This window comes from Chelonia mydas, chromosome 16 (assembly GCF_015237465.2).
Source record: "Chelonia mydas isolate rCheMyd1 chromosome 16, rCheMyd1.pri.v2, whole genome shotgun sequence".
NCBI classification, from domain to species: domain Eukaryota; kingdom Metazoa; phylum Chordata; order Testudines; family Cheloniidae; genus Chelonia; species Chelonia mydas.
Genome location: NC_057857.1, coordinates 3212966 through 3239040, shown reverse-complemented (window position 1 = coordinate 3239040; position 26075 = coordinate 3212966). Strand labels below are relative to the sequence as shown.

Here is a 26075-nt window from a genome sequence, read left to right as displayed (position 1 = left end):
GACTTCAGCAGGCAGGACATGTGGTTAGTATGACAGCTGAGGTAAGGAGGACATGCTTGTGGTGGCCGACCATATGGCTGACCCAGGAGAAGATGGAGGATGCTACTCAGCAATACCTAAGAGCTCTTAATGTGAATTACCATCAATGGGGAAAATTTGCCCTTGACAGAAAGAGGTGGAAGCAAACTCTGAGAGCTGACAAGGGCCTCCATTGTCTATAGAGCCAGGGAGACAGTGAGTAGGATGGTTGGATTACCTCATAGTTGGCACTAGTTTGACTGGGGCTGGAATCCTGTGTCCAGTTCTGGTGTCCACAGTTCCAGAAGGATGGTGATAAATTGGAGACGGGTCAGAGACAAGAATGATTAAAGGACTGAGTCTGTCACTATAAGGCATGTTTTCCAAATTGCTCAATCTATGTAACTTCACAAAGAGAAGGTTAAACGGTGAGTTGATCACAGTCTGTAAGTACCTATATGGGGAACAGAAATTTGAGAATGGCCTCTTCAGCCTAACAGACCAAGGTCTAACAAGATCCGGAAGTTGAAACTGGGCAAATTCGGACTAGACATCAGATGCGCATTTTTAACAGGAAGGGGAATTAGCCACTGGAATAATTTACCAAGGGTTCTCCATCACTGGCAGTTTTTAAATCAACATTGGATGTTTTTCTCAAAGATCTGCTCTAGTTTCAAAAGAAATTAATTCACGGACATCCTATGGCTTGTATTATGCAGGAGGTCAGGTTAGATGCTCGCAGTGATCCCTTCTGGCTTTATGATCTATGAATCCAGTAATATTTCCAGTAATATTTCAAATGTATAAGACAATTAACTGAAGTCTGAGCATGGGAAAATGTCTGTGTACTTGCAGAATGTGAAGGACTGGCCTATACAGAAGGAGACAGAATAATTTCCAAACCAGAGAGTTCTGATGATAAAAGGTATTAAATTAATTGTAAACTTTCAAAAAAAGTCACTAGAAATAGTCCACTCCAACCCTATTTCTAGTGTCTGATTTGCCAGGAATTTGGTTGCTTTAATCGAAAGTTAAAGGAGTTAAAAACAGTACTAATGAAATGTATATACAAAGAATGGAAGTGTAGACTCTACCTTAATTACAGAAGCACACCTGATACCTCCTTAAGTCGGTTTGTCCTTCCCAGTACTGCTTGCAACTTTCTCCTAGCCTTTTATGCACTAGTCACGCACCTGATGGGCCAGTCAGGCCATCTGGTAGGAAAGGGGAAGCTGCAGTGCCAAATGGGGGTTTGTCTCCCTTCTTGGAGGATGTTACTGGCCGTTAGATTTGCCCTTTGGTCTCTGAAGTAGTTAACTGAATCAAACAGAGGATTTAATTTTAGCTACTAACCCAGCTGCTTTCAAAATACCAAATCTTACTGAAGTGAATCCAAAGTGCCAGCTGGCGAGTTCACATGGAAAACTCTAACTTCCCCTCCCCAGGAGTCTCTCATCCAGGAGGAATCTCTGGTTTGTGAGCGGCTCCAAAATACAAGAAACCTGCTGACTCCAAGCAACTCTCCTCATTCTGCTCTAATGGAACCGGCTCAGAGCAGTCAGGTTGCAATTGAATGGGGCCACTCTTCAGCTGCTGCAAATCAGCACCACTGAAAGGAGCTCCCCTGATGCACTGGATTGTATCTGCTGAGAACCTGAGCCACGAATGCAGTGCTGCTGCTTCAGGTGTTTTTCACAGGGGCACCAAAACCAGTGTTCCCAGCCCCAAGTGTTCAAAACTCGGGAGTCAGGCAGGCCCCCGAAAACTCATGACATTGGTTTAAAAAAACGTTGAGATTTTCATTATAATACATTTAAGATTCTTTTTATTTGTCCTCTGGTGTCTGAGCCTTTAATTGAAGATTTTTAGGCTTTTCCCTCAACCTCGAGGTTGAGAGACTGCCTTTTCATCTATGAACACTGGCGTTCTCACACAAAAACAGGAATCAAGGGACTGGGGCTTTAAGAAAAACACCGAACGAGACTGGTGATAAAACCATGAGAGTTGCCAGAATGGCCAAGCCTTCATCTGAAAAGGCTGCTGATGAGAATTAAAATTCCACTCAAAGCTTTCCATTTCCCCCTCCAAGCCCTCCACAAAACATGGCCTGTGAGGGGGCAGCAAACAGACCCCTGCCCAGGGCACAACAGCTGTGGTATTGGGGACTGTGCCTATAAGGACTGAGCTTCCCAGACAGTAAATCTGGGCAAAGCACTGTGAAGCTCTTGTTATTCATGGCCCTTTGAAACTGGACACAGAATAAGCCAAATTTCTTGCAAGTTCTTTAAGTGATCATGGAATAGTGATCACAATAGTCTTCTCTACAGTCAAGCATTTTGATTTTGTACACCTTAGTATACCCATAACAAAACTTCAGCCTTAAAAGTTCTTGTAAGAATAGCATCAGCACCAGACCTGTGCTTGCATTTTGCCTATGCAAGGTTCAGAACACTTGTGTCCTGCAGTAAGTCGCTCTGCACCACAAACGGGAGCAGGAAGTACAAATCTTGCAGCTCCGACAGCGCAACTCATCCTCGAAGTACAACCCCACCGTTCTCTTGCACACACTTCAAAGATCGATCTGGCAGCTCAGGGCATTAGCTGGGTCATTGTTGCTAACTTTTGCTATTTTATCACAAGCCTCCGGGGGGGGGGGGGGGGGGGGGTTTGAAGTATTTCTTGAAGCCCCTGGAATCAAGTGATTTTATGAGATTTGCAGTTTCATTTAAAGAAGAAAATGGTATGTTTCTATCCCTCATGGTTGCAAAGAAAAGCATGAAAACATGACCAAGTGCAGCCTCAGAGTCCAAAGCTCAGGAAGTAATTGAAGGGCTAGACTCATGGTTTCTGAATGTGTAAGCTAGTGGTACTGCTGTTCGCTGTCAAGCTGTTCCCATGATCATGAGGTTAGCTAATAGGTAAATTACATGTTATTTAGTTATTGACCCAATATTTTGAGCCCCACACTACATGGCAGCATTCTTAACATTGCTCCACTGGACACTCTAGCATGGGAACTCCCCCATTCCTTTCTCTCCTGTCCTCTTCTCAATGTAAGGAGCCCAAGGACCTTCTGTCAAATCATGGCTAAATGCCTCATTCTACGGAGAGCACATAGTAAACATTTAATAGAAAAAAAAGGATGTTCTGCAAATCAGTATCAATAAAGTGGGGACTCTGGTAAAAAAAAACGGTTACTTACTTTCTCGTAACTGTTGTTCACGTCCATTCCACATTAGGTGTGCGTGTGCCGCGTGCACGAGCATCAGAAACTTTTTCCCTTAGCGGCTCCTGGCAGGCCGGCGGGCTCCCCGAGTGGCGCCACTGCGCCCCGCATATATACCCTCGCCAGCCCGACCCCCTCCAGTTCCGTCTTGCTGGCAACGCCGACAGAGGGGTAGGAGGGTGGGTGGTGGAATGGACGTGAACAACACATCTCGAAGAACGACATTTACGAGAAAGTAAGTAACCGGATTTTCTCCTTCGAGTGCTTGGTCACGTCCATTCCACATTAGGTGAATCACAAGCTTACCTCTGGAGGGGGGTAGGAGTCACGGAACAACTGCTTGGAGGACGCTCTGCCAACTGCCGCATCCTGAGGAAGCTCGTGGAAGGAAGGTAATATGGATGGGGAGTGTTCAGCTGTTGTGCCCTGCACTGGATGTGCTATGTTTGTCTTTCTTCCACAGGACAGATGCGACTTTGTCTGTACAAAGTGCAAGCTGGTCTCCATACTGGAAGAGAAGGTTCAAGGTCTGGAGCAACAGGTATCGACCCTGCGTTGCATAAGAGAAACTGAAGATTTCCTGGACGAATGTCAGGATAGGCTTCTACGGGCACAAGGTTCTGAAGATTCAGAGCAGGCTGCACATTGGGGACAGAAGGATGGTGAAGAAATTTGGCATCATGTGACCTCCAGAAGAAGAAAGGGAAGCGTCCATGTACCAGCAGGGCAGATACAGGTAAGTAACCGTTTTCATGTTCTCTCCACAGGTACTAATGTGGAGAGTGGACCAGATGATACGTCTGAGGGAAGGGAGCAGAAGGAGACTCTGCCGACTGGAAGGCATGAGATGCACTGTCCTAGGGTTGGGGGTTCCACGACCACTGCTCCCAAGAGAAGGAGGCGGGTGGTGGTGGTCAGGGACTCTCTCCTCAAGGGGACTGAGTCATCTATCTGCCGCCCCAACTGGGAAAACCGAGAAGTCTGCTGCTTGCCAGGAGCTAGGATTCACGATGTGACGGAGAGACTGCCGAGACTCATCAAGCCCTCAGATCGCTACCCCTTCCTGCTTCTCCACGTGGGCACCAATGATACTGCCAAGAATGACCTTGAGCGGATCACTGCAGACTACGTGGCTCTGGGAAGAAGGATAAAGGAGTTTGAGGCGCAGATGGTGTTCTCGTCCATCCTCCCCGTGGAAGGAAAAGGCCTGGGTAGAGACCATCGAATCGTGGAAGTCAACGAATGGCTATTTAGGTGGTGTCGGAGAGAAGGCTTTGGATTCTTTGACCTTGGGATGGTGTTCCAAGAAGGAGGAGTGCTAAACAGAGACGGGCTCCACCTAACGAAGAGAGGGAAGAGCATCTTCGCAAGCAGGCTGGCTAACCTAGTGAGGAGGGCTTTAAACTAGGTTCACCGGGGGAAGGAGACCAAAGACCTGAGGTAAGTGGGGAAGTGGGATACTGGGAGGAGGCATGAGCAGGAGCGCGTGAAAGGGGAGGGCTCCTGCCTCATACTGAGAAAGAGGGGCGATCAGCAGGTTACCTCAAGTGCCTATATACAAATGCACAAAGCCTGGGAAACAAGCAGGGAGAACTGGAAGTCCTGGCACAGTCAAAGAATTATGATGTGATTGGAATAACAGAGACTTGGTGGGATAACTCACATGACTAGAGTACTGTCATGGATGGATATAAACTATTCAGGAAGGACAGGAAAGGCAGAAAAGGTGGGGGAGTTGCACTGTATGTAAGAGAGCAGTATGACTGCTCAGAGCTCAAGTATGAAATTGCAGAAAAACCTGAGAGTCTCTGGATTAAGTTTAGAAGTGTGAGCAACAAGGGTGATGTCGTGGTGGGAGTCTACTATAGACCACCAGACCAGGGGGATGAGGTGGATGAGGCTTTCTTCCGGCAGCTCGCAGAAGTTAGTAGATCACAGGCCCTGGTTCTTATGGGAGACTTCAATCACCCTGATATCTGCTGGGAGAGCAATACAGCGGTGCACAGACAATCCAGGAAGTTTTTGAAAAATGTAGGGGACAATTTCCTGGTGCAAGTGCTGGAGGAACTAATTAGGGGCAGAGCTCTTCTTGACCTGCTGCTCACAAACCGGGAAGAATTAGTAGGAGAAGCAAAAGTGGATGGGAACCTGGGAGGCAGTGACCATGAGATGGTCGAGTTCAGGATCCTAACACAGGGAAGAAAAGAGAGCAGCAGAATAGGGACCCTGGACTTCAGAAAAGCAGACTTTGACTCCCTCTGGGAACTGATGGGCAGGATCCCCTGGGAAATAACATGAGGGGGAAAGGAGTCCAGGAGAGCTGGCTGTATTTTCAAGAATCCTTATTGTGGTTACAGGGACAAACCATCCCGATGTGTAGAAAGAATAGTAAATATGGCAGGTGACCAGCTTGGCTTAACAGTGAAATCCTTGCTGATCTTAAACACAAAAAAAGAAGCTTACAAGAAGTGGAAGATTGGACAAATGACCAGGGAAGAGTATAAACATATTGCTCGGGATGCAGGAGTGAAATCAGGAAGGCCAAATCACACCTGGAGTTGCAGCTAGCAAGAGATGTTAAAAGTAACAAGAAGGGTTTCTTCAGGTATGTTAGCAACAAGAAGAAAGTCAAGGCCCCTTACTGAATGATGGAGGCAACCTAGTGACAGAGGATGTGGAAAAAGCTAATGTACTCAATGCTTTTTTTGCCTCTGTCTTCACGAACAAGATCAGCTCCCAGACTGCTGCACTGGACAGCACAGCATGGGGAGGAGGTGACCAGCCCTCTATGGAGAAAGAAGTGGTTTGGGACTATTTAGAAAAGCTGGACGAGCACAAGTCCATGGGGCCGGATGCGCTGCATCCCAGAGTCCTACAGGAGTTGGCGGATGTGATGCATTAGCCATTATCTTTGAAAACTCATGGCGATCGGGGGAGGTCCTGGACGACTGGAAAAAGGCTAATGTAGTGCCCATCTTTTAAAAAGGGAAGAAGAAGGATCCTGGGAACTACAGGCCAGTCAGCCTCACCTCAGTCCCTGGAAAAATCATGGAGCAGGTCCTCAAGGAATCAATTCTGAAGCACTTAGAGGAGAGGAAAGTGATCAGGAACAGTCAGCATGGATTCACCAAGGGAAAGTCATGCCTGACTAATCTAATCGCCTTCTATGATGAGATAGCTGGCTCTGTGGATGAGGGGAAAGCAGTGGACGTGTTGTTCCTTGACTTTAGCAAAGCTTTTGACACAGTCTCCCACAGTATTCTTGCCAGCAAGTTAAAGAAGTATGGGCTGGATGAATGGACTGTAAGGTGGATAGAAAGTTGGCTAGATTGTCGGGCTCAACAGGTAGTGATCGACAGCTCAATGTCTAGCTGGCAGCCGGTATCAAGTGGAGTGGCCCAAGGGTTGGTCCCGGGGCCGGTTTTGTTCAATATCTTCATTAATGATCTGGAGGATGGTGTGGATTGCACCCTCAGCAAGTTTGCGGATGACACTAAACTGGGAGGAGTGGTAGATACGCTGGAGGGTAGGGACAGGATACAGAGGGCCCTAGACAAATTGGAGGATTGGGCCAAAAGAAATCTGAGGAGGTTCAACAAGGACAAGTGCAGAGTCCTGCCCTTGGGACGGAAGAATCGAATGCACCGCTACAGACTAGGGACCGAATGACTTTTGCCTTAGTGGTCTCCATAGGGTCAGGTTGAGCAGCCAGGTGAGAAGACAATGGGTATCACCGCGTATGCCCCTTGTCTTTGTCCTTTCTCCTGTAGGAGCGCGCCTTGGGAGTGCCCCAGGACCTAGGCTGCTGCAGGGGAGGAGGCGGAGGATGGAAAGTCTTCCTGGGCTGTTGAGGTGTGTGAAGGCCCAGGGATGGAGGGTGGCTCAAGAGTCTTTAAGGCCATGAAGCCTTGAGCCCATCAGCTCAGAGAAGAGCCCATACCCTGGTCCTGGATTGTAGCCTGCATCTCCTGGGACAAACCAGAGGACTGCAGCCAAGAGCTGCGTCTTATGGCCACCGCAGACGTGACCACCCTGGCCACCGAGTCAGTAGCGCCCGAGGCCATTTGGAGGACTCCCCTGGTGACTGATGTGCCTTTGTCCACCAGAGCAGTGAACTCCTGGACACAGTCCCGTGGGGGGGCCTCCTTGAATTTATTCAGGGAGCCCCACAGATTGAAGTTATATCTGCCAAGCAGGGCCTGATGATTAGACACCCTGAATTGTAGATGATCAGTCAAATACATTTTTCTGCCAAACAAGTCCAGGCTTTTGCACTAACTTGTCCCTGTCTGTCCCTTTCATTCACTGCAGACACGACCAGTGATGCTGCAGGGCGATGAGTGTACAGGTGCCTTCTTAGAGGTTGGCGGAATAGAGAAGGGTGTTTGCTACAATGACTTGGCAACCTTAGGGACCCCTGGGCAGAGGGACAATGCAATCCAGGCAGGGATGCTGGCCGAAATCACATTGAAGAGGTCATCGGTCTCCTCTGCAACCTCCTCGATCTGCAGGCTCAGGTTCTCAGCCACCCATTTAAAAAGGGCCTGGTGCTCCTTCAAGCCATCCGGGGGACTGCTGGCGTGGGGCGGCCCGGTCACCGCCTCGTCAGGGGATGATGACGAGGACTGTACTCCCAATGGAAGAGCATGTTTCCCCTCCTAGTTGAGGGAGGGCTCCTTCAGTGCCGGGGTTTGGTGTGCTGTGCCCGCATCTGGCTCGGGGCTGTGCTCCAGCTGCAGTGCCAGCAGTGCCGTGGCCAGCTTGTCCGAGGCGGCCAGGGAGGGCTGGGAATACACGACTGTCATCACCGGCACCCCCCATGGGTTCCAGTAAGGCCACCGGGCGGGCCACTGTCCCTGCTGTAACGTCCCCGTGACCACTGCTGTGCCAGCCTCCTGCATAGGTGGAGAGTTCCCCTTGTGGGGCAAAGGGCTAAACTCCTGGTCCGACCTGGATCACTGTCCCTCTGGTGACCACAGTGGAGCTGTCAAGGCCTGGGTTTGCCTGCTGAGTCGGGTGGGTGACCGGTGAGGCGAAGGCAAGTAGTGACGCCTGCTGTGGGAGCGGTGCTGGGCTGACCAGGACCGGTGCATTGATCCTGATAAGCCTCTCCAGGATGGTGACCGACATCTAGGACACAGCCTGGGGGAGGGTGACCCAGGTCTAAGCGACCTGCGGCCGGGAGTTCGCCAGTACTGGCAGTACCGGAAACGGCGTCTCGAGACGCACAAGTCCATGGGGCCGGATCTAATGCATCCGAGGGTGCTGAGGGAGTTGGCGGATGTGACTGCAGAGCCATTGGCCATTATCTTTGAAAACTCGTGACAATTGCGGAAGGTCCCGGACAATTGGAAAAAGGCAAATATAGTGCCCATCTTTAAAAAAGGGAAGAAGGAGAACCTGGGGAACTATGGACTGGTCAGCCTCACCTCAGTCCCTGGAAAAATCATGATGCAGGTCCTCAAGGAAACTATTTTGAAGCACTTGGAGGAGAGGAAGGTGATCAGGAACAGTCAACATGGATTCACCAAGGGCAAGTCATGCTTGACCAACCTGATTGCCTTCTATGAGGAGATAACTGGCTCTGCGGATATGGGGAAAGTTGTGGACGTGATATACCTTGACTTTAGCAAAGCTTTTGATACAGTCTCCCACAGTATTCTTGCCAGCAAGTTAAAAAATTATGGATTTGATGACTGGACTATAAAATGGATAGAAAGCTGGCTAGATTGTTGGGCTCAACGGGTAGTGATCAATGGCTCAATGTCTAGTTGGCAGCCAATATCAAGCGGAGTGCCTCAGGGGTGGGTCCTGGAGCTAGTTTTGTTCAACGTCTTCATTAATGATCTGGATGATGATGGGATGGATTGAACCCTGAGCAAGTTCGTGGATGACACTAAGCTGAGGGGAGAGGTAGATACACTGAAGGTTAGGGATAGGGTCCAGAGTGACCTAGACAAATTGAAAGTTTGCGCTAAAAGAATCTGATGAGGTTCAACAAGGACAAGTGCAGAGTCCTGCATTTAGGATGGAAGAATCCCATGCACCTCTACAGGCTGGGGACCGACTGGCTAAGAAGCAGTTCTGCAGAAAAGGACCTGGGGATTACACTGGACGAGAAGCTGGATATGAGTCAACAATGTGTCCTTGTTGCCAAGAAGGCTAACGGCATATTGGGCTGCATTAGGAGGAGCATTGCCAGCAGATCAAGAGAAGTGATTATTCCCCTCTATTCGGCACTGGTGGCCTCGGGATCCCACCTCAGCCGGCACGCGCCGGCCCTCACCTTCATTGCGCCATGGGCTTTCGTTCGAGCCTGTGACTCGCGCACGTGTTAGACTCCTTGGTCCGTGTTTCAAGACGGGTCGGGTGGGTTGCCGACATCGCCGCAGACCCCGGGCACCCTGGCGCGGCCCTCCCCGCCCGGCGGCACGACGCGGTCGGGGCGCACTGAGGACAGTCCGCCCCGGTTGACAGTCGCGCCGGGAGCAGGGGGACTCTGACGCTGGGCAAAGCGCAGCCTCCATGAGGAGGGCCCTCAAGTGGATATCCCGCTCCTTTTGTGTACGAGGACGATGCGAGACTTGTCTTTTCCATGGGCTTTCCCCAAACACTTCGGGCAGCTGTCATGGGGGTCACTAATCGGCATCAGCCTGCTGCATGATGCACATGGCTTGAAGCCAGGAGAGCGGGGCATGCCCAGCTCGGGGACAAGGTCCCAGTCGGGACTCTACATATTCTACTTAACACTACAAAACTAACTACTATTAGCTATGTACAGATTAGGCAGAACAAAGGTCTATGAAGAACCGCTAACACTCTTACGAAGTGCAAGATGAGGCACTCCAGCTAACTCTTGCTGGTGGCCGCTCTGACAATTTTTCCTAAAATACTTAATTAACTTTAGGAAAAACAAATAAATATGCAGGTATACACATGGTCAGCACCACAACCAGAGATCGGAGTCCACTGCCGCATGGCCAGGGGGTTGGAGTCTGAAGCCCCATGGCTGAAGCCTTAGTCTGCAGCCAGGCTCCCTAAGTCCCCGCTGCCCATCTACCCCAGAGCTGAAGTCTGAGCCCCACTAAGCCCCCCCTCCCCTCATGCCTCCTCTCCCCAGGTAGAGAACTCACCTTGCTCCTTCAGCGTTGTGCCCCACCTGTCTCTGGAGACATGTTTTGATGCCACGCCCCCATCACTGCCCAGAAAGCTGTCATGGCTGCAGGGAAAACTCCTGGTGGCCGCATTTGAGAAACAATGGCATAGGCCCATTACTCAATGTGGGTGGGAAAGCAATAACAGAAAATGTGAAAATGGCAGATGTGGTAAATGACGTTTTTGTTTTGTTTTTCACCAAAAAGATTAGTAGCGATTGGACATCTAACATAGTGAATGCCAATAAAAATGAGGTAGGATCAGAGACTAGAATAGGGAAAGAACAAGTTAAAAATTACTTAGATAAATTAGATGTCTTCAAGTCATCAGGGCCTGATGAAATACATCCTAGAATACTCAAGGAGCTGACTGAGGAGATATCTGAGCCATTAGCAATTATCTTGGAAAAGTCACGAAAAACAGGAACAATTCCAGAGGACTGGAAGAGGGCAAATATAGTGCCCATCTATAAAAGGGGGAACAAGGACAACCCAGGGAATTACAGACCAGTCAACTTAACTTCTGTACCCAGAAAGATAATGGAGCAAATAACTGAGCAATCAATTTGCAAACATCTAGAAGATAATAAGGTGATAAGTAATTGTCAGCATGGATTTGTCAAGAAGAAATCATGTCAAACCAACCTGATAGCTTTCTTTGATAGGGTAACAAGCCTTGTGCATGGGGAGGAAGCAGTAGATGTGGTATATCTTGACTTTAGTAAAGCTTCTGATACTGTCTCACATGATCTTCTCATAAGAAAACTAGGGAAATACAACCTAGATGAAGCTACTATAAGGTGGGTACATAACTGGTTGGAAAACCGTTCACAGAGAGTAGTTTTCAGTGGTTCACAGTCAAGCTGGAAGTGCACGAGTGGGGTCCTGCAGGGATCAGTTCCAGGTCCAGTTCTGTTCAAAATCTTTATCAGTGATTTGGATAACGGCATAGAGCAGGGGTCAGCAACCTTCAGCACACAGCCCATCAGGGGAATCCGCTGGTGGGCCGCGAGACGTTTTGCTGATGTTGATTGTCCGCAGGCACAGCCCCCTGCAGCTCCCAATGGCTGCGGTTCGCTGTTCCCGGCCAATGGGAGCTGCGGGAAGCGACAGCCAGTACGTCTCTGTGGCTCACCACTTCCCGCAGCTCCCATTGGCCGGGAATGGCGAACTGCAGCCTCAGGGAGATGCTGGGGGCCATGCCTGTGAACGGTCAACGTAAACAAAATGCCTTGCCGCCCACCAGTGGATTACCCGCTGTGGAAGACTGCCGACCGCTGGCATAGCGAGGACACTTATAAAGTTTGCAGATGATACCAGGTTGGGAGGGGTTGTAAGTGCTTTGGAGGAGAGGATTATAGTTCAAAATGAACTGGACAAACTGGAGAAATGGTCTGAAATCAATAGGATTAAATTCAATACGGACAAATGCAGAGTACTCCACTTAGGAAGGGACAATCAGTTGCACACGTACAAAATGGGAAATGACTGCCTTAACAGGGACCTGGGGTCATAGTGGATCACAAGCTAAATATGGCCAACAGTGCAACGCGGTTGCAAAAAAAAAAGCAAACATCATTCTGGGATGTGTTAGCAGGAGTGTTGTAAGCAAGACGCGAAAAGTCGTTCTTCTGCCCTACTCCACGCTGATTAGGTCTCAGCTGGAGTATTACGTCCAGTACTAAGCGCCGCATTTCAATAAAGAGGTGGAGAAAATGGAGAAAGTCCAGAGAAGAGCCACAAAATGATTAAAGGCCTGAACAACCTGACCTGTGAGGGAAGATTGAAAAAATTGGGTTTGATTGGTCTGGGGCTGGTGCTCCTGGCTCCCCTCGCTGCACCAGCCGCACAGCAGCACAGGGCCCAGAGACCCTCCTGCTGCGCGTGGCTGGCGCTGGAGGGCTGCCGTAGGTCAGAGCACCTGGAAAGCCTGGGACCTGCTCGGCAAAGCCCAGCTGTGACAGCCGGAGAGGCCTGGGCAGGGCTGGGGTTGTAGGCTGGGCGAGGGGCAGGCGACATCATTGCCTGGCACTGCACTGGGGGGAAATAGCCTCTTCCCTTCGCTGGTTCCCACTGATAAATGCCCTGGAGCAGGCGGGTCCAGCAGGCAGGGCGCCGGGCCCATGCCTGGCTTGGTCGCCGGTCAGGAGCCATGGAGGTCAGCCTGCGAGGCGCCACTCGGCTGCAGTTTGCAGCGCCCGGTGGGCACTAGCCAGTCAGGCCTGGTCCCTCCCCCAGGCGATGGGGAGGAGTTCATAGAGTAGCTGGATCACTTTGTTGTCCCAGGGCAGCAGTGTCATAATGGTCATTGCCAGCAAATCAACCCCCAGCTGAAAAACTGTTGCACTGGGGGGAGCCAAATGGGGCCCAGTTGGGGGGCCACCCCCCAGGACCTCCCTCTGAGGACTCAGGCAGTGCCTCCCCTCCCCCCAGCCACACAGAGTGGAGCCAGCCAGAGACTCCAGAGCAGGGCCCAGAAGCCATAGTCGTGACTGGACTTTCTCTGCCCTGCGCTGATGGGTTGTTTGCGTCAACCCACCCCGACCCTTCCCTCCCCATCACTCCCCACCAACCCCTCTCCTCCCCATCCTGTCCCTCTCACCCCTTTACCTTCTGCTCGTCCCTCCTAACAACTCCTCCGCCCCACAACGCATGGCACTGCCATGCCTTTTGCCACCATGCCATGGTCACTCTGCTGGTATGCTCTACCCCTTCCATAGCCGCTCTGTGGTGGGCTGGGCTGTTTAGCTTGTCAGCTCTTTGGGGCAGAGCCCGTCTGCTGTCTGTGTTTGTGCAGCACCTAGCACAATAGGGCCCATTTCGGCTGGTCCTCAGGCACCCCTGGCATACACAGGATTGATCAGGAAAGGAGCCGGGGCCCTGTGAAGTGAACTGGTACTGCCCAGAACACATGCACCATGTAAAGCTGAACAAGACTGGAAGGTAAAATTGGGTGTCACTGAGTGAAATCAGACATGTTTAACAGCATGGTCAGTGTAAGAGACCCAGACGGGTAAGGGATTGTAACAGAGCCCGTCTGTAAAGCTGGAACATTTGTAATAGATTTATAGGTGTTAAGGTCAGAAGGGATCATTAGATCATCCAGTCTGGCCTCCCGCACAGCACAGGCCAGTGAATTCCACCAAGCAATTCCTGCCTTGAGTCTAGGCCTTCTGGCAGAGCTATTAGACAGAGACATGTTGAATTAAATCAAATTAAAGGCTCCAAGCGATGGAGTGATTTGTAGAGATCTCAGGTTTTAATAAAACCATCAAATGCAAGGAATAAAATGGACCAGCCCAGATCAAAGGAAAACTGTGGTTAAAAACCGAACTTTCAAACACAAACGCTCTTTGCAGTGCTAGGAATAATCCTTCCGAACAGCACAGTGAGGCTTCAAACCAGCCGCATTTACCTGTCACTGCTGGTACTGCCTGCTCACATTTGGTGTTTCACTGGATAATGAAAACACTCTAATCCCCTTGTGTGTCTGGTCGTTTCCACTTTCCAGGTCTCAGGTCCTGGCCCTGTGCTGCAATGTTTGGGTTACAAACACTGCAGGGGAGTAGTTTGGTTTTAAAAAAAATTCATGGAAACGGCCCTACTGCTCCTGGGGGTTTGGAAGGAAAAGCTTGTATTTTTACAAGAGCTAAATCTGGACCCAGGTTAGTCCCTTTAGGCTACACCCAAGCAGTGTTCAATTGGTCTGTTTAGGCCACGCCCACGGAGAGGTGGATTGCACAGCCTGCAGTGTGGATTAATTTTTCACACCTATGGAAAAGATGCTGAGTCTTATGGAACAAGGTGGAAACACTAGTGGGTCCTTCCTGGAGGAACTTCATGCTTGAGGAAACTCAGCCCTGGTGCCTTTGGAGCCACTGTTTGGGAAAAGAGAGCAGGCTCGCGTGGGTTTGTGGTCCCAGTTAATATTACACTGGCCAGCTGTTTAAAGAAACAACCCATGAAGAAAAGGCAGGTACAAGAAATAATATTCTCCTTTTATTTACACTATAACCATGACGTCAACATGTTTTTGTTAGCTGCAGAGATGCTTTGCATTGTAAACCGGGCACTTAGACGCAAGACATTCTCTCCAACTCCGTCAAATCCAGCACTAAGCCACGTTTCCCAGACCACGACATCATTATCCAGAGCAGTGAGAGTGTCTGATTCACACAGCTGTTTATCTACACAATCAAACCCTTCATTGTCACAGAACTATATATACACCCAGGCTCTCCCAGCGGCCTGCTGCTTGGAGCACAGAGTTTGTCAAATAAAACCCACCGAGTTAGAAAATGTTGTACACACTCTTGGAAGAGATGGCCGTCCATTCCACTGCGGGACTCCAAGACACGCAGAAATATTGCACTTGTAAATTAACAAAGGAAAGGATTCAAGGAGTTCCTATTACACAGCAACGCATCCAGCTACAGGAGGTCAATAAATAAACGGAGAGGTGTGTGGTGGGCGTGGGGGAGGAACTGGCTCTCGCTGCTTGAGGGGCGCATCACCACAGACAGACAAAAGAAGTGCCATTCTATCCCACGATCAGGGCCTTTTGTTAGCCAGTTTGGCAGGTGCGAGTTCTGCAGGGCCAGGGCAGCACGACAAGGCCATGGAAAGGGGTTTGGTCCAGTTCAGCAGAGGCAAGAAGCCGGTTCTTGCTGGTTTCCCCTCTCCCCAAAGCCTCCCTGCCCACCGACTCACTGCCCACTGACTTATGGCCCCCAAAACAAAAGACAAAGCTCAGGCCAGTGCTTCACAGTAGTCTCGTGGGAGCTTCCCTCCTGGCTAAAACTCACACCCGAGCCTTGGCAAAGGGCGTCGTACCGATGAGATGGCGAGATCCTGAGGAACGGTACACTGGAACAGTACCAGACTGCTCGGCTCTCCAGCCCCCTTGGCCTCTAGCTCTCTGCCTTTGCCTGTCCATGTGTCTGTTCGCTACAGAGATATGGCTTCCATGGGCGTGAATCCCAGCAGAAAGGCATGCTCCCCTCATCCAGCTCAGGGAAGACCTCCCCAGTCGATTTCATGTAAACATACAGCTCCCAGTCTGCCCCAGACAGTGTCCTTGGGATCTACAGTGTGGGGCTGGATTTCTTCTGGTTAATTATGTCTAAATACAACTCTGAGCGGAGGAAGCGGGGGTAAGAGTCCTTCTCCATGAGCCCATAGATCCGTTTCTGAGCGAGGTCGAAGCAGCTCCGGGTAATGGTCTGCAGGTTCTCTTTGGTGTGCTCCCGCGTGTAGGAGTCCAGGTTCACCTGCAGAGGAACAAGGGACAGTCACCGTCAGCTACGTCCCCATACAGCCAGGCACAGCAGACACCGGGCTCCCAACGGGGAGCGACGGCAGATGCTGCAGCCTTTCCAGCCTGGCCTATGCATCAGTCAATCTCCGTTCCAAAGGGCACCGTCACCCACTTGGGAAGGGCTTCGGCAGGGCAGACCCAGGCACAGACCAGGGCACCGGATCTCTCCCAAATGGGAGCCATGGAGGGATCATTTAATGGGTGTCACTAGGGCACCTCCCAGCCACTTCACAGGGCGACAAGGTGCTGCTAACAGGAGGGGTTAGTGGCAGTGCTCCCCAAGTCCTCCCATAGCTGACTCAGCAGCACTGACATCAAGCCATGGATGTTTCTGGACGCTACCCTTTGGCCGGTGTGGGTGTCTACTGGCAAACTGAGGTTCCCTGGAATTTGAGCCCACCCTGAAGCCAGCCTCCAGCCTCAGACTGAATGAATGCCCATTTCCTGCCCCCAGGGCCTTGCACCTGCCAACGGGCACTGGCTAGTATCTCCAGAGCAGGCACCAACTGGCGCCTTTCCGTCCCCCAGCACAGAGTAGCGCCGTCTGCAGTCCCCGACTGCATGGTCCTCCGTGCTCTCTGCCCTTCTGACAGCTGGCATCATGGGGCCCCAGCACTGCAGTGGGATGCACCGGGGCTCCGAGCAATGTCTGCGCTGTGCAGAATACACAGCTGGGAACTGTCCCTCTCTGGGTGCAGCGGGCCGTGCAGCAAACGCTTCCCGTTACCTCTTTGCATGACTGGATAGCAATGTACTCGGCAAAGATCTTCTTGGCCTTGGACACCATCTTGGATTGGGATTTGATCTTCTTGTACTCCTCGCACGCAAGCCAGAATTCCAGGTTCTCCTCGCTGAACTCCGTCCGCAGGAAGGCCCGGAAGGCAGCCAGCCCATCTGTGGGGAGCAGAGACACGGCTCTACTGCCAGGCCCCAGCAGCCAGCCTCCGCCAGACACCCTCAGAAAGCAGGGACTTGCTTAAAATACAGGCCCTTTGGAATCCCCCTGGCATCCCCTCCTGGCAAACTCTTCCCTCTGCCCTGGGGGAAAGAGATGCCTGGGGAGACATCCTCTGCTCCAGTCCCTCCACCTGATGTCTACACTCTGAGCTGGAACTGCTACCGCAGCCTGGGAACTGGGGGAAGGGTCAGTTGTAATGTCTCCTGCCCCTCCAAGTCCTGCCGGGGATGGGAAGGCTGCGGCTGCGGCTGGTCTGATGCGAGAAGCACACCGAGTGTCACTGCAGCGGTGCCTTCACCAGCCCTATCAGGCTGCCGCTCTGCACTGAGGCAAGCGCCTCATCCCAGTGCGGAGAACCACAGACTGGTCTGGGCGTTGGCCTGATCTGCTCCAAGTCAACAGGGAACCCGGGACGCGCGGTAACGTTCACTGTGCCCACAGCCAGGTGTCTGGACTGGACTGGCATTGCAACAAGCATCTCCTCTGAGCCCAGAGAGAGAGGGGCCTCCTTCCATCAGACAGTGCCTTCACCTGAGAGGGCCCACCCAAGCACTGTGTGGGGGAGGTGTGGTGTCTGTAGGTGTGTGTATGTGGAAACACAGCCACCTCTGGGGTGGAACGCAGGGACTGTTCTGTGGCTGTGTCACCATTTTAGGGCAGGAAACGGCAGAAGTTTGCATTCCTAGAGCACCTTCCATCCAAACATCTCAAAGTGCTTTACACACTTTACTGACCTCCCCTCCCAACTCCGACGGGAGGTGGGGAGAGATCCCTGTCTCCCGTTCCATAGGGGAACCTGAGACACAGAGTGGAGGGGGACAGAGCTGGGCACAGATCACAGGACCCACAGACCCTGTCACTCCCAACCCATCCAGTAACACCCATCTCCCTCTAGCCTAGCTTCTGCACTGGGACATAGCCCGACCGGCCCGTGAAGGGAGGAGGTGGAATTTCTAGCACTGCCAGTTCTCCAAAGAGGAAGAATCAAGTAACTACTCGGCTCATTTGGATGTAATTGGAGCGCTGTCCCTCGAGAACACGGTGCCCTCCAGGACAAGGCCTGCTCCCCAGCCCCACAGGGACCAGAAGGAAGGGGAGTGTCTCAACCCCACGCTGAACACTTGGCCTGGGAGCCCCCAGAGGGAATCGCATTCGTGAAGCATGAGGCCAGAGCGAGACAATCCTGTTTGGCCAGCGGAGAGCTCAGGAGTGGCACATGATCCCCCGAACCCTGGGGCGGGGGAGGGGGGCAGCAAACACTTACATCTGTGCAGCAGCAGTTTCTCCAGAGATTCCCCCCACTTGAGAGCTTCCTCCGGGGTCGGCCTGCAATGGAAGGGGCCGTTCATTGGAAAGGCAAATGTGTGCTCTTGGCTCCTGGGCTGCTCACATTGGCTGAACAGCAGCAGCTGCACTGACACCCAGACATCACCGCCCCCCAGCATGCAGAGACTCAGCACGGCTTTGAGCAGGGGAGAGCTAAGCAGCCTCTCTCCGCCCTGTCTCAGCCCAGCCTCAGGCTCAGACACTGGGCTGCTGGCAAGGTGCTCTGCCAGCCCAGGGTGGGGCAGGAGAGGATCAGACACAAGAAGTGCTCCAGTGACTAGCTGGGTCCTCCCGCGCGTCTGAGCATGTGTTGGTGCCCTGGGCTGGGGTCAGCGAGGGACCAGCTCCCAGTCACTCTGCACTGAGCCCAGGATACCAGGGGCCAGCCCGCCAGAGCCAGGGCTTTGGGCACACACAGCTTCTCCTGGGGAGCCCTGCCATGAGTGAGTAGGGCAGGAGAAGGAGTTGTTCTCTGAGCGGTCACCAGGGGGTGCTGTGAAAGGGGCACCTGCCCCTCCCGGCTCACAGACCCTGCCCTGTGCTCTGATGGGTGGGCAATAATCCATGTGGGGCAGCTGGGCAGGAGCTTTCAGTTGAGCTGTTTTTTGGAAGGCTGCGTGGAGCTCAGCCACAGGTCATGGGGCTTGGAGCTGGACGCACTGTGGGAGGTTCTTTGGCCTGTGTGAGGCAGGAGGTCAGATTGGATGGTCAGAATGGTCCATTGGGGCCTTAACATCTATACCTTTTGGCTAGCCAAGGCATCCTGCCCCCTGCTGTCATGGGCGGGGGACAGCAGCTGGCACCCATCTGGCCCTAGTGCATTCACTCAGAGAACAAAAGCTGAAAATCTAGCGCTCTAGGTCAGGATATGGTCTGGGACTCGGGGCAGTGGGGCTGTTCCTGCCCTCCTGGCTGGGCACTGGGTGTCCTGAGGACACGCGGTCAGTGCAGATCTCCCATGGCAGCCCGTATTCTAACCCCCCTGTGCTGCGGTGGTGTCACAGAGCTGCGTGCACACCCACAGCCCACCCCCCTCGCTCAGAGAGGGCCCAGCAGAGCAGCTCTGGCAGCCCAGTGCCTCCCACCACCAGTACCTACTTGAGGGATTTCATTGCTTTGTCCAGCTTGCTGATGGGGTTGGCTCCTGGAGACTCATTTCGCCGTCGAAATATCCCCAGTCGGTTCTTCATGTCTTTGGCCCTAGAGAGAAGAGCAGGTTTTAGTGCCCAGGTGGGCAGCTCTGGTGGTGAGGGCTGGGGAGAGCGACCCAGAGCAGCGGCCCCAGGCTCTCACTCAAGGCCGTTGTTTCTGGAACCTGCTGCCGGAGGGTGGCTGACTGATCAAGAACCTGAGCAACTTTAGGGCCCAGTGCTAGAGCTTCCTTGCACGGCTCAAAGCAGGGGAGAGACGGAGTAGCCGGGGGCCAGCCTAGCCAGGTGCAGCCCTCCGCTGCACGTCCCTGGGCTCCCCCCAGCGCACACCAACACCTACTCCTTCATGGTGTGCCGGCGCTGCAGGTTCCCACTGTGTGGCCGGGGCATGCCCAGCAGCATGTCCGAGTGGAATTCCAGGGGCTGGGGCTTGGAGAGGTCTCGGAAGAAGGGCATGGCTCAGGCAGCGTCCCCCGCCCCAGGCAGCGAGCCCACGGAGGGACCCTGAGCCTGGAGCGCAGCTCCCTGGCTGGCAGCAGGTCGGCGAGCGACCAGCCTGGCCAGAGGCTGCAGGAGCTCTGCCTCCCAGCTCTGTGCTCTTGCTCTGGGCCAGCGAGTCAGGAAGTGGGAGGGACCGGGCCGGAGGAGCTGTGAGTGCTCCATGGAGTGACAGAGGCATGTGTGAGTCAGGGCGGTGTCAGCACCAGCACAGCCGTGCTCCAGCTGTGCACAGCCCTGCACATGGGCTGCAGCTCTTTATGAAGACTCCACGCCGGGTTGCTGTGGCAACCAAAGGAAGGTGGAAAAACCAGCCCAGCGGCAGGATAGTGGGGCTTTGCAAGAGCAGGGGAAAAGGCAGGCAGGGATTTACAAGGAGCTATTTATAGAGTGCAGGCATCCTCAGGAATGCCAGGGGGACCAGAGCACAGGGCCCTGCACCCACAACGGGCAGAGACAGGGATGTAGATGTGGTGTTAGCCTCCAGCGGGAACACCACAAGGGCTTTGGTGCAGCCACGGTCTGTGTAAAAGGGCCTGATCTTGCAGCCCTTACTCAGGCATCGACTTGCCTGAGTTACACAAGCCCTCAGGGCAGCCAGGGGCTCAGCTCACCGTGGTGCTGGGTAGATCACAGGGAGGGACATGGGGAGCCAGTGCAGAACTGCTGGACTTGGCTAGGGAAAACAGCTAAACCTCCCAGCTGTTCATTGCATGGCCAATGTGATTTAGTCGGCGATCGGTCCTGCTTTGAGCAGGGGGTTGGATTAGATGACCTCCTGAGGTCTCTTCCAACCCTGATATTCTATGATTTTATGTAGCCTCCCCACGGGAGAGAGACAGGGAAAGCCCCAGAGCTGGTGGGCCTGCAGCTGTGCATGGGCCACAGGGGTTTACATACACTCTGCCCTAGGAAGGCCAGAGAGGACTTTGGCAGCCATTTACCCAAACACATTGATTGGTAGTTTCTAAACTAAGGCCAAGGCAGCCTTGAGTTGAACAGGCTTTAGCCAGCTACTGCTGGGACTGTCCAGTTAAAGCTGACAGGCCCACGCAGCCATGTTGGGGAGGGCATGGAGTGGGAAGCGCTAGCCCAGGGTGGGGGGTGATGCTGTATCTCCAGGCCCAGCCCAGCATGGCCTGGTCACGTGGCACACTGCGCAGCCCCGGGTATTGGTCTGACTTGCAGTGTGGCTCAGGGAGGGGATTGTTGGAGCTGAAGTGAAGGCCGTCCCTGCCAGTGGAGGAGATCCAGGCCCTTGTGACACTTTCCCCACGCATCTCTCTGCCACCTGCCTGCCCTCATGACAAGGCACAAGGTATGTCTTTGTCCCATACAGATAACAAAAGGTAAGTAACCGAGCAGCTGGAGCCAGGGCTGTGTCCAAAGGCTCTGCACAGCGCCCATCAGCACCGTATCTCCTGAGCTCTCCAAGACACACTCTCTCTTCCCACAGTCTCCCAAGCAGTGACTATGGTGCAGGTGTCTAGCTGTGCAGAGGACAGCTTGGGTGCAGCGCAGGACAGTAGCCACTAAGCAGCAGCACATCTACAGAGAGTGGCTAGGCAATGGAAGAGAGAATCCAATGCTCAGGGGACCACGGCACAGAATGGCCTGGTGGGGACCTGGCCACCGCCCAATCCACAGGCTCTGCACCCCAGGACAGGGGCTTGGAGAAGAGACTCTCCTAGAAAATGGTTCTCTTGTCTGAATGACAGGTGGTTTAGCGCTCAGCCCTACAAGGTGCTGAGCACTTGGGCCCCAATCCAGCCAAACATGTACGTACATACTTGGCTCTAAGCTCCTGTGATGTTCCATTGACTTCAAAGGCCTCGTCAGGCACCTAAAGCTAGGCACATGTTTAAATACTTTGCTGGATTGAGGTTAAAGTGCTCATTGCCTTGCTGAATGGAGCCCACAGTGACCAAGGCTGGGCAGTGACTCGGATGCTGGGTGTCTGTTGCCAAGTATCAGTCAGAAAGCAACGTGGGAAAACAGGGTCTAAACAAGGAATCTTGCCCTCAGACACCATCTGTCTCCTATTACAGCAGCCCCAGGAATGCTAATGCCAGAGTGCCGTTTTCCAAGAGAAAGCCACACAGCCCTACACATCTCAAACCCACAATTGTAGCCATGTTCTTAACTTAGCAACTCAGTGGTTATTCCTCTGCAAAATCATCCCCTGCTGTTTGCATTGGCAGTGTACTTGAGAAAGTTACAAGCACTCTGGTATTTACAAGCACACATACAGAGAGCATGTGAACATAACCATGCACAAATACTTACATATCAGCACAGTGCAAATTTCTGGCTATAAACAGCTCTGTATCTCCTGCCTGAGACTAAGCAGTTCGAGACAGCTCCAGATGACTTTTGTATCAATCACATGCAAAGAAACACCTGACGAGATTCTACATTTACTAACTGCAAGAGACAACTGTCCTTTGTTTTCCTTGCACATAACTGCAAACAAACGACAGAAACAGCCCTCACCATCACCAAGGCTGCATCAGCTCGAGAAATCCACAGAACTGAGCTGCCTGGTCCCCAGTGGATTATTTGCCTTATGGAACATAGCAGCAAAAGTGACAGCTGGTAAAAAACTCTTTTCTCTTTGATTTTGGGGCTAGCGACTCTTCAAAACCACGAGGGCCTAGAAGCAGCCATGCCCCAGATATTTTGGTTTAGGACAGTCTCGCAAGTCTGAAAGTGAAGTTCAACCATTCATGGAAGGAAAAGAAAGAGGGGTCAGAGATTCTCATTGCATGGGCGTCTCTCAGCTCCTCACAGCAGCCCTACACCCCATCTCTCAGTGCCTGTGCAGTGCAGCCACACCACTGCATGCCAGCCTGCCCAGCACTGCTGCAATGCCACCTCCAGCACCCGCACACACACAAAGACCACAGCAAACAGCATCACATCAATTCCTCTGCCCTCCTGGGCTCTGGGCAACAACCCACAACCGGGCAAGAAATCCTACCTTTCCAGGTACTTTTCTGAAAAGTCCACCATCGTGTGGTACATTGGGACGCGTCTGTGGCGAGCGATGGCTGGAGGTGTGCACTGGTCTGGGGAAGAGAGCAGAGTGCCAGCTCTCAGCTGCAGGCACCAGAAATACTCCACATGGACTGACTGCAAACAAGCTGCTCAGCCAATAGCAGGGCAGCACAGCGCTGAGACGCTCCACAGTGAATCTGCCGCTGTCCCCTATTGTCCCAAGGTGAGGAACAGATGCATGGCTCTGCAACTGCCCTTGAGACTCATCTAAAATGGGAAGCTTCACTAGTCTGAATCCTCTTCTTCCTTCCCAGCCTGATTCATCTGAGCTGGCCTCTCCCAGCCTGTGCAAAGCGGTGGGGCAAGGTCCCGTTGCTCTGCACGCAGAGCGGGGAGCATGAAAAGCAGATTGTGAAGGACTGGTTTTAAATTAAACTGTCAGGAGGAAATAATCAAAAATGCAAAAACCTGAACCCTTCCACAGCAGTGCCTGCTTCCCCACCCCATGTGGCAACATTTCCCCCTAGTGGCACTCCCATGTACTGCTATATTTAAACCACACTGCACAATAACAACTAGCCAAGTCCCCATGGTGCAAGCCTGCAGGGGAGGAAGGAGGGTCCAGTGGTTGATGATACTTCCCTACCTCTGGGGGCCCCGCGAAGAGATGGGCACCCCTGGGATAGGAGCACTGCCCATTGAAGTGACCCCTTATGACTGCGTCAGTCACCCGCTGTACACACATCCTGTAACCAGGCAGATAACTGCCCCACCTGTGGCTGTTTACACAGTAGCTTTCCATCCAGACCACACTCAGCACCTATTTTTATAGAACAATAAATCGCCCCCTCTCCCAGGTTTCTGTGGCTGCCCCAAGTGATGGTTAAGGAGGACAGAGCCCATTTGCCAGGCCTGTTGTTGTAACAGGTACAACTGGTCACACCTTTGCTTTTCAAATGCAAGGCAGTTTTCCCAAAGCAAACCTGTAATGGTGATGATCATCGGTGCTTCCTAGGCTTCTTTCCCCACGACACTCTGTCTGCACATGTCAGAACTAGATCTGTAACCAATGCTTCTGTGCAAGAGTCCACACTCAGGGCACACTTGTGTGACGTGTAACACTTACAGCCCGAATTGCAGCATGGCTGCAAACCTGAAAAGGTGTAGGTGTGTGTGTGTGGGGCGGGGCTGGATTTCCACTCTAGACGCAGTCAAAAGTCAGCACAGACCAAATCTGAGCAGTTAGAAAGAGACCATCCTGGTAAGCTTCCCGCACTGGCCTCATTCCTCTGTTTAGTCAGAGGATTCATTGCTGGGAGTGCTTAGCAGTTCTAACAGGCCTGGGTCCTTCCCTGGGATATTAAACATCAGCAGCTGCAAGCTTCCCTGCTCCTCTCCCTGCCTGGGGCCAGTAGGAAGGAGGCCCCAGTTCAAGTTTCACTCACTCTAAATGTCCTCTTTCTGACCTCCACTTCCCTGCAGCCCAGGGAATCCTGTGTTCCATGGCCCCAGGAGAGAGAGGGCCTATTAGAAACCCATCAAGAAAGAAAGGAGCCCCTAACATCTTCCATTCCTACCCTGGCTGTATGCTACTGGCCCTGCAAACTGCCTCCAGTACGCACTCCCATACATTCCCTGAGGGAGGTCCAGTTTCCTTCAAGGATAGCCAGACTTTAGCTACAAATCTAAAGCGAGATCTTACTGCATTCTGTCCTTACCACTCCCTTCCCCCAGTGTTACTGAGGGCAAGGAAGCGATGGTCATACAGCTGCACAGAGCTCTGTCTGGCCCACCAGGGACCCAGCCCAGACAGAGCACAGCCTCCTTATTTCAGACACAGACGGACCACCCTCCCTTCCCGATCACAGCATGAGACCTGAGTGGAGCCAGGTCTCCAGATCCTGCAGGCAGTGCAGCCACGCAGCACAGGTGGGACAACGCTCTAACCCTGGCCTCGCGTGCCACTTACAAGTTTTTGCTCTTTTTCTTGCAGGAGGCCTCGTCCCCATCCTCACAGCCGCACTCGTTGTCTGTTCCGCTGAGCTGCAGGGGGAAATACAAAAACACTGTCTGCATCATGGTGCCAGTGTGAGCCCTGCGCCCCTGAGTGGCGCCGTCTGCCTTCCGCTCCCACTGGCAAGGCATTTGGGGCCTGCAGTCCATGGGCTGGAGGCTCCTCTAGCCAGGCAGGGGGAAGGTGCCTTTGCCAGCAGAGACCACGTGACCACGGGGAGATGAGCATGAGATCTGTGCAGATCCCTGGCCAGTCCCAAAGGCCACTGGGCCAAGGGCCAACTCCTCAGACAGGGGCGCAGATCAAACCCACAGTGCAGGCTGCCTGGGCCAACGGCTGTCCCAGGCACAGTTAGGGTCCCTGCCAGCTCCAGCATCCTCCGGGAGGGGTGCAAAGCTCAGCTCGCAGCTCATCTGGTTGCCCAGACCTGGCTGGCTTCATCCCTACTCAGCTCCACAGGCCTTTCCACCACGCTGGGAAGGGGCTGCCCTTGAGCGATGCTGGCTGGCAGGGAGCGCCCAGAGGGTGGAGGTGGAACAGGGCTGGGGATGCCAGCCCCACTGCCCCCACTTACTGGTCTGGGGAGGGGCAACCACTGGCAAAGAATGGCAGCAGCCCCTGCCAGCCATTGGAGGGGCAACACGTCAGAGTCCCCCTCCTCCCCCTGCACCACAGGCATCTGCCCCCTCACGCCCCAACAGACCTCCTGACACCATCCCCACAACAGGCCTCTGCCCCACCCCCGCACCACAACAGCCCTCCTGACCCCCCCCCCCACAACACGCCTCTGCCCCACCCCCGCACCACAACAGGCCTCCTGATCCCCCCACCCCCACAACAGGCCTCTGTCTCCCCCCGAACAGACCTCTGCCCCATCCCCGCACCACATCAGGCCAGGTGTATCTAACCCCTGAGAAGCTTCATCACATACAGCCAGACTAGCCCTTCAGCATTGGGAGCCGTGATGAACAGAGCTGTAGGTCCCGTGTGTGTTGATTTTATCCGAATACCGGGGGGCAGGGAGAACAAAGGAACGAGGCTTCCCCGGCTCAGCCTCCGTCAGGGCCCCGAGAGGTCCCCAAACCTTTCCAAGGAGATGCTGCATTGCAAAGCCTCACATGGGCCAGCCAGGCAGATCCACCCCAGCCAGAACGACCGAACAGTCATGGCACAGTAGAGGCTTGGGCTTGTATTAAGGATGGCAACAGGGTGGGGTAATGGGGCCCCAAAGTTCCAGTGAGCCTAGGTCCAGCATGCTGCCCCGCCGTCCAGCCCTGTGCTGACAGCCACAGTTACACGGTGTGAAGGAGATGGCGGAAGCAGAGCTTGCACTCAGTCCATCCTGTCTGTGCAGACACAGCCAAACTAGCCAAAGCCCAGGCGTGTCAGCAGTCCACCCGGCCTGCTTTCTGCGGC

The 26075-nt window shown here is 53.1% G+C and overlaps 1 protein-coding gene across 22 annotated transcripts in view; it reads right to left on the bottom strand.

Annotated features, from left to right (window-relative positions):
* Nucleotides 1-14375: 14375 nt before the first annotated feature.
* Nucleotides 14376-26075, bottom strand: part of RGS3 (regulator of G protein signaling 3) — a 249884-nt gene continuing 238184 nt past the window's right edge. For 18 of the 22 annotated variants that reach the window (XM_043530151.1, XM_043530154.1, XM_043530153.1 and 15 more), the window contains 5 exons: nucleotides 24615-24688; nucleotides 19098-19199; nucleotides 17938-17999; nucleotides 16443-16609; nucleotides 14376-15668 (listed from right to left, as the gene is read on the bottom strand). In XM_043530151.1, the coding sequence (XP_043386086.1) occupies nucleotides 15483-15668; nucleotides 16443-16609; nucleotides 17938-17999; nucleotides 19098-19199; nucleotides 24615-24688 (591 nt within the window). In that variant the 3' untranslated portion in view covers nucleotides 14376-15482. The other 4 variants (XM_037879669.1, XM_043530165.1, XM_027826930.3 and 1 more) reach the window with 4 other exon arrangements.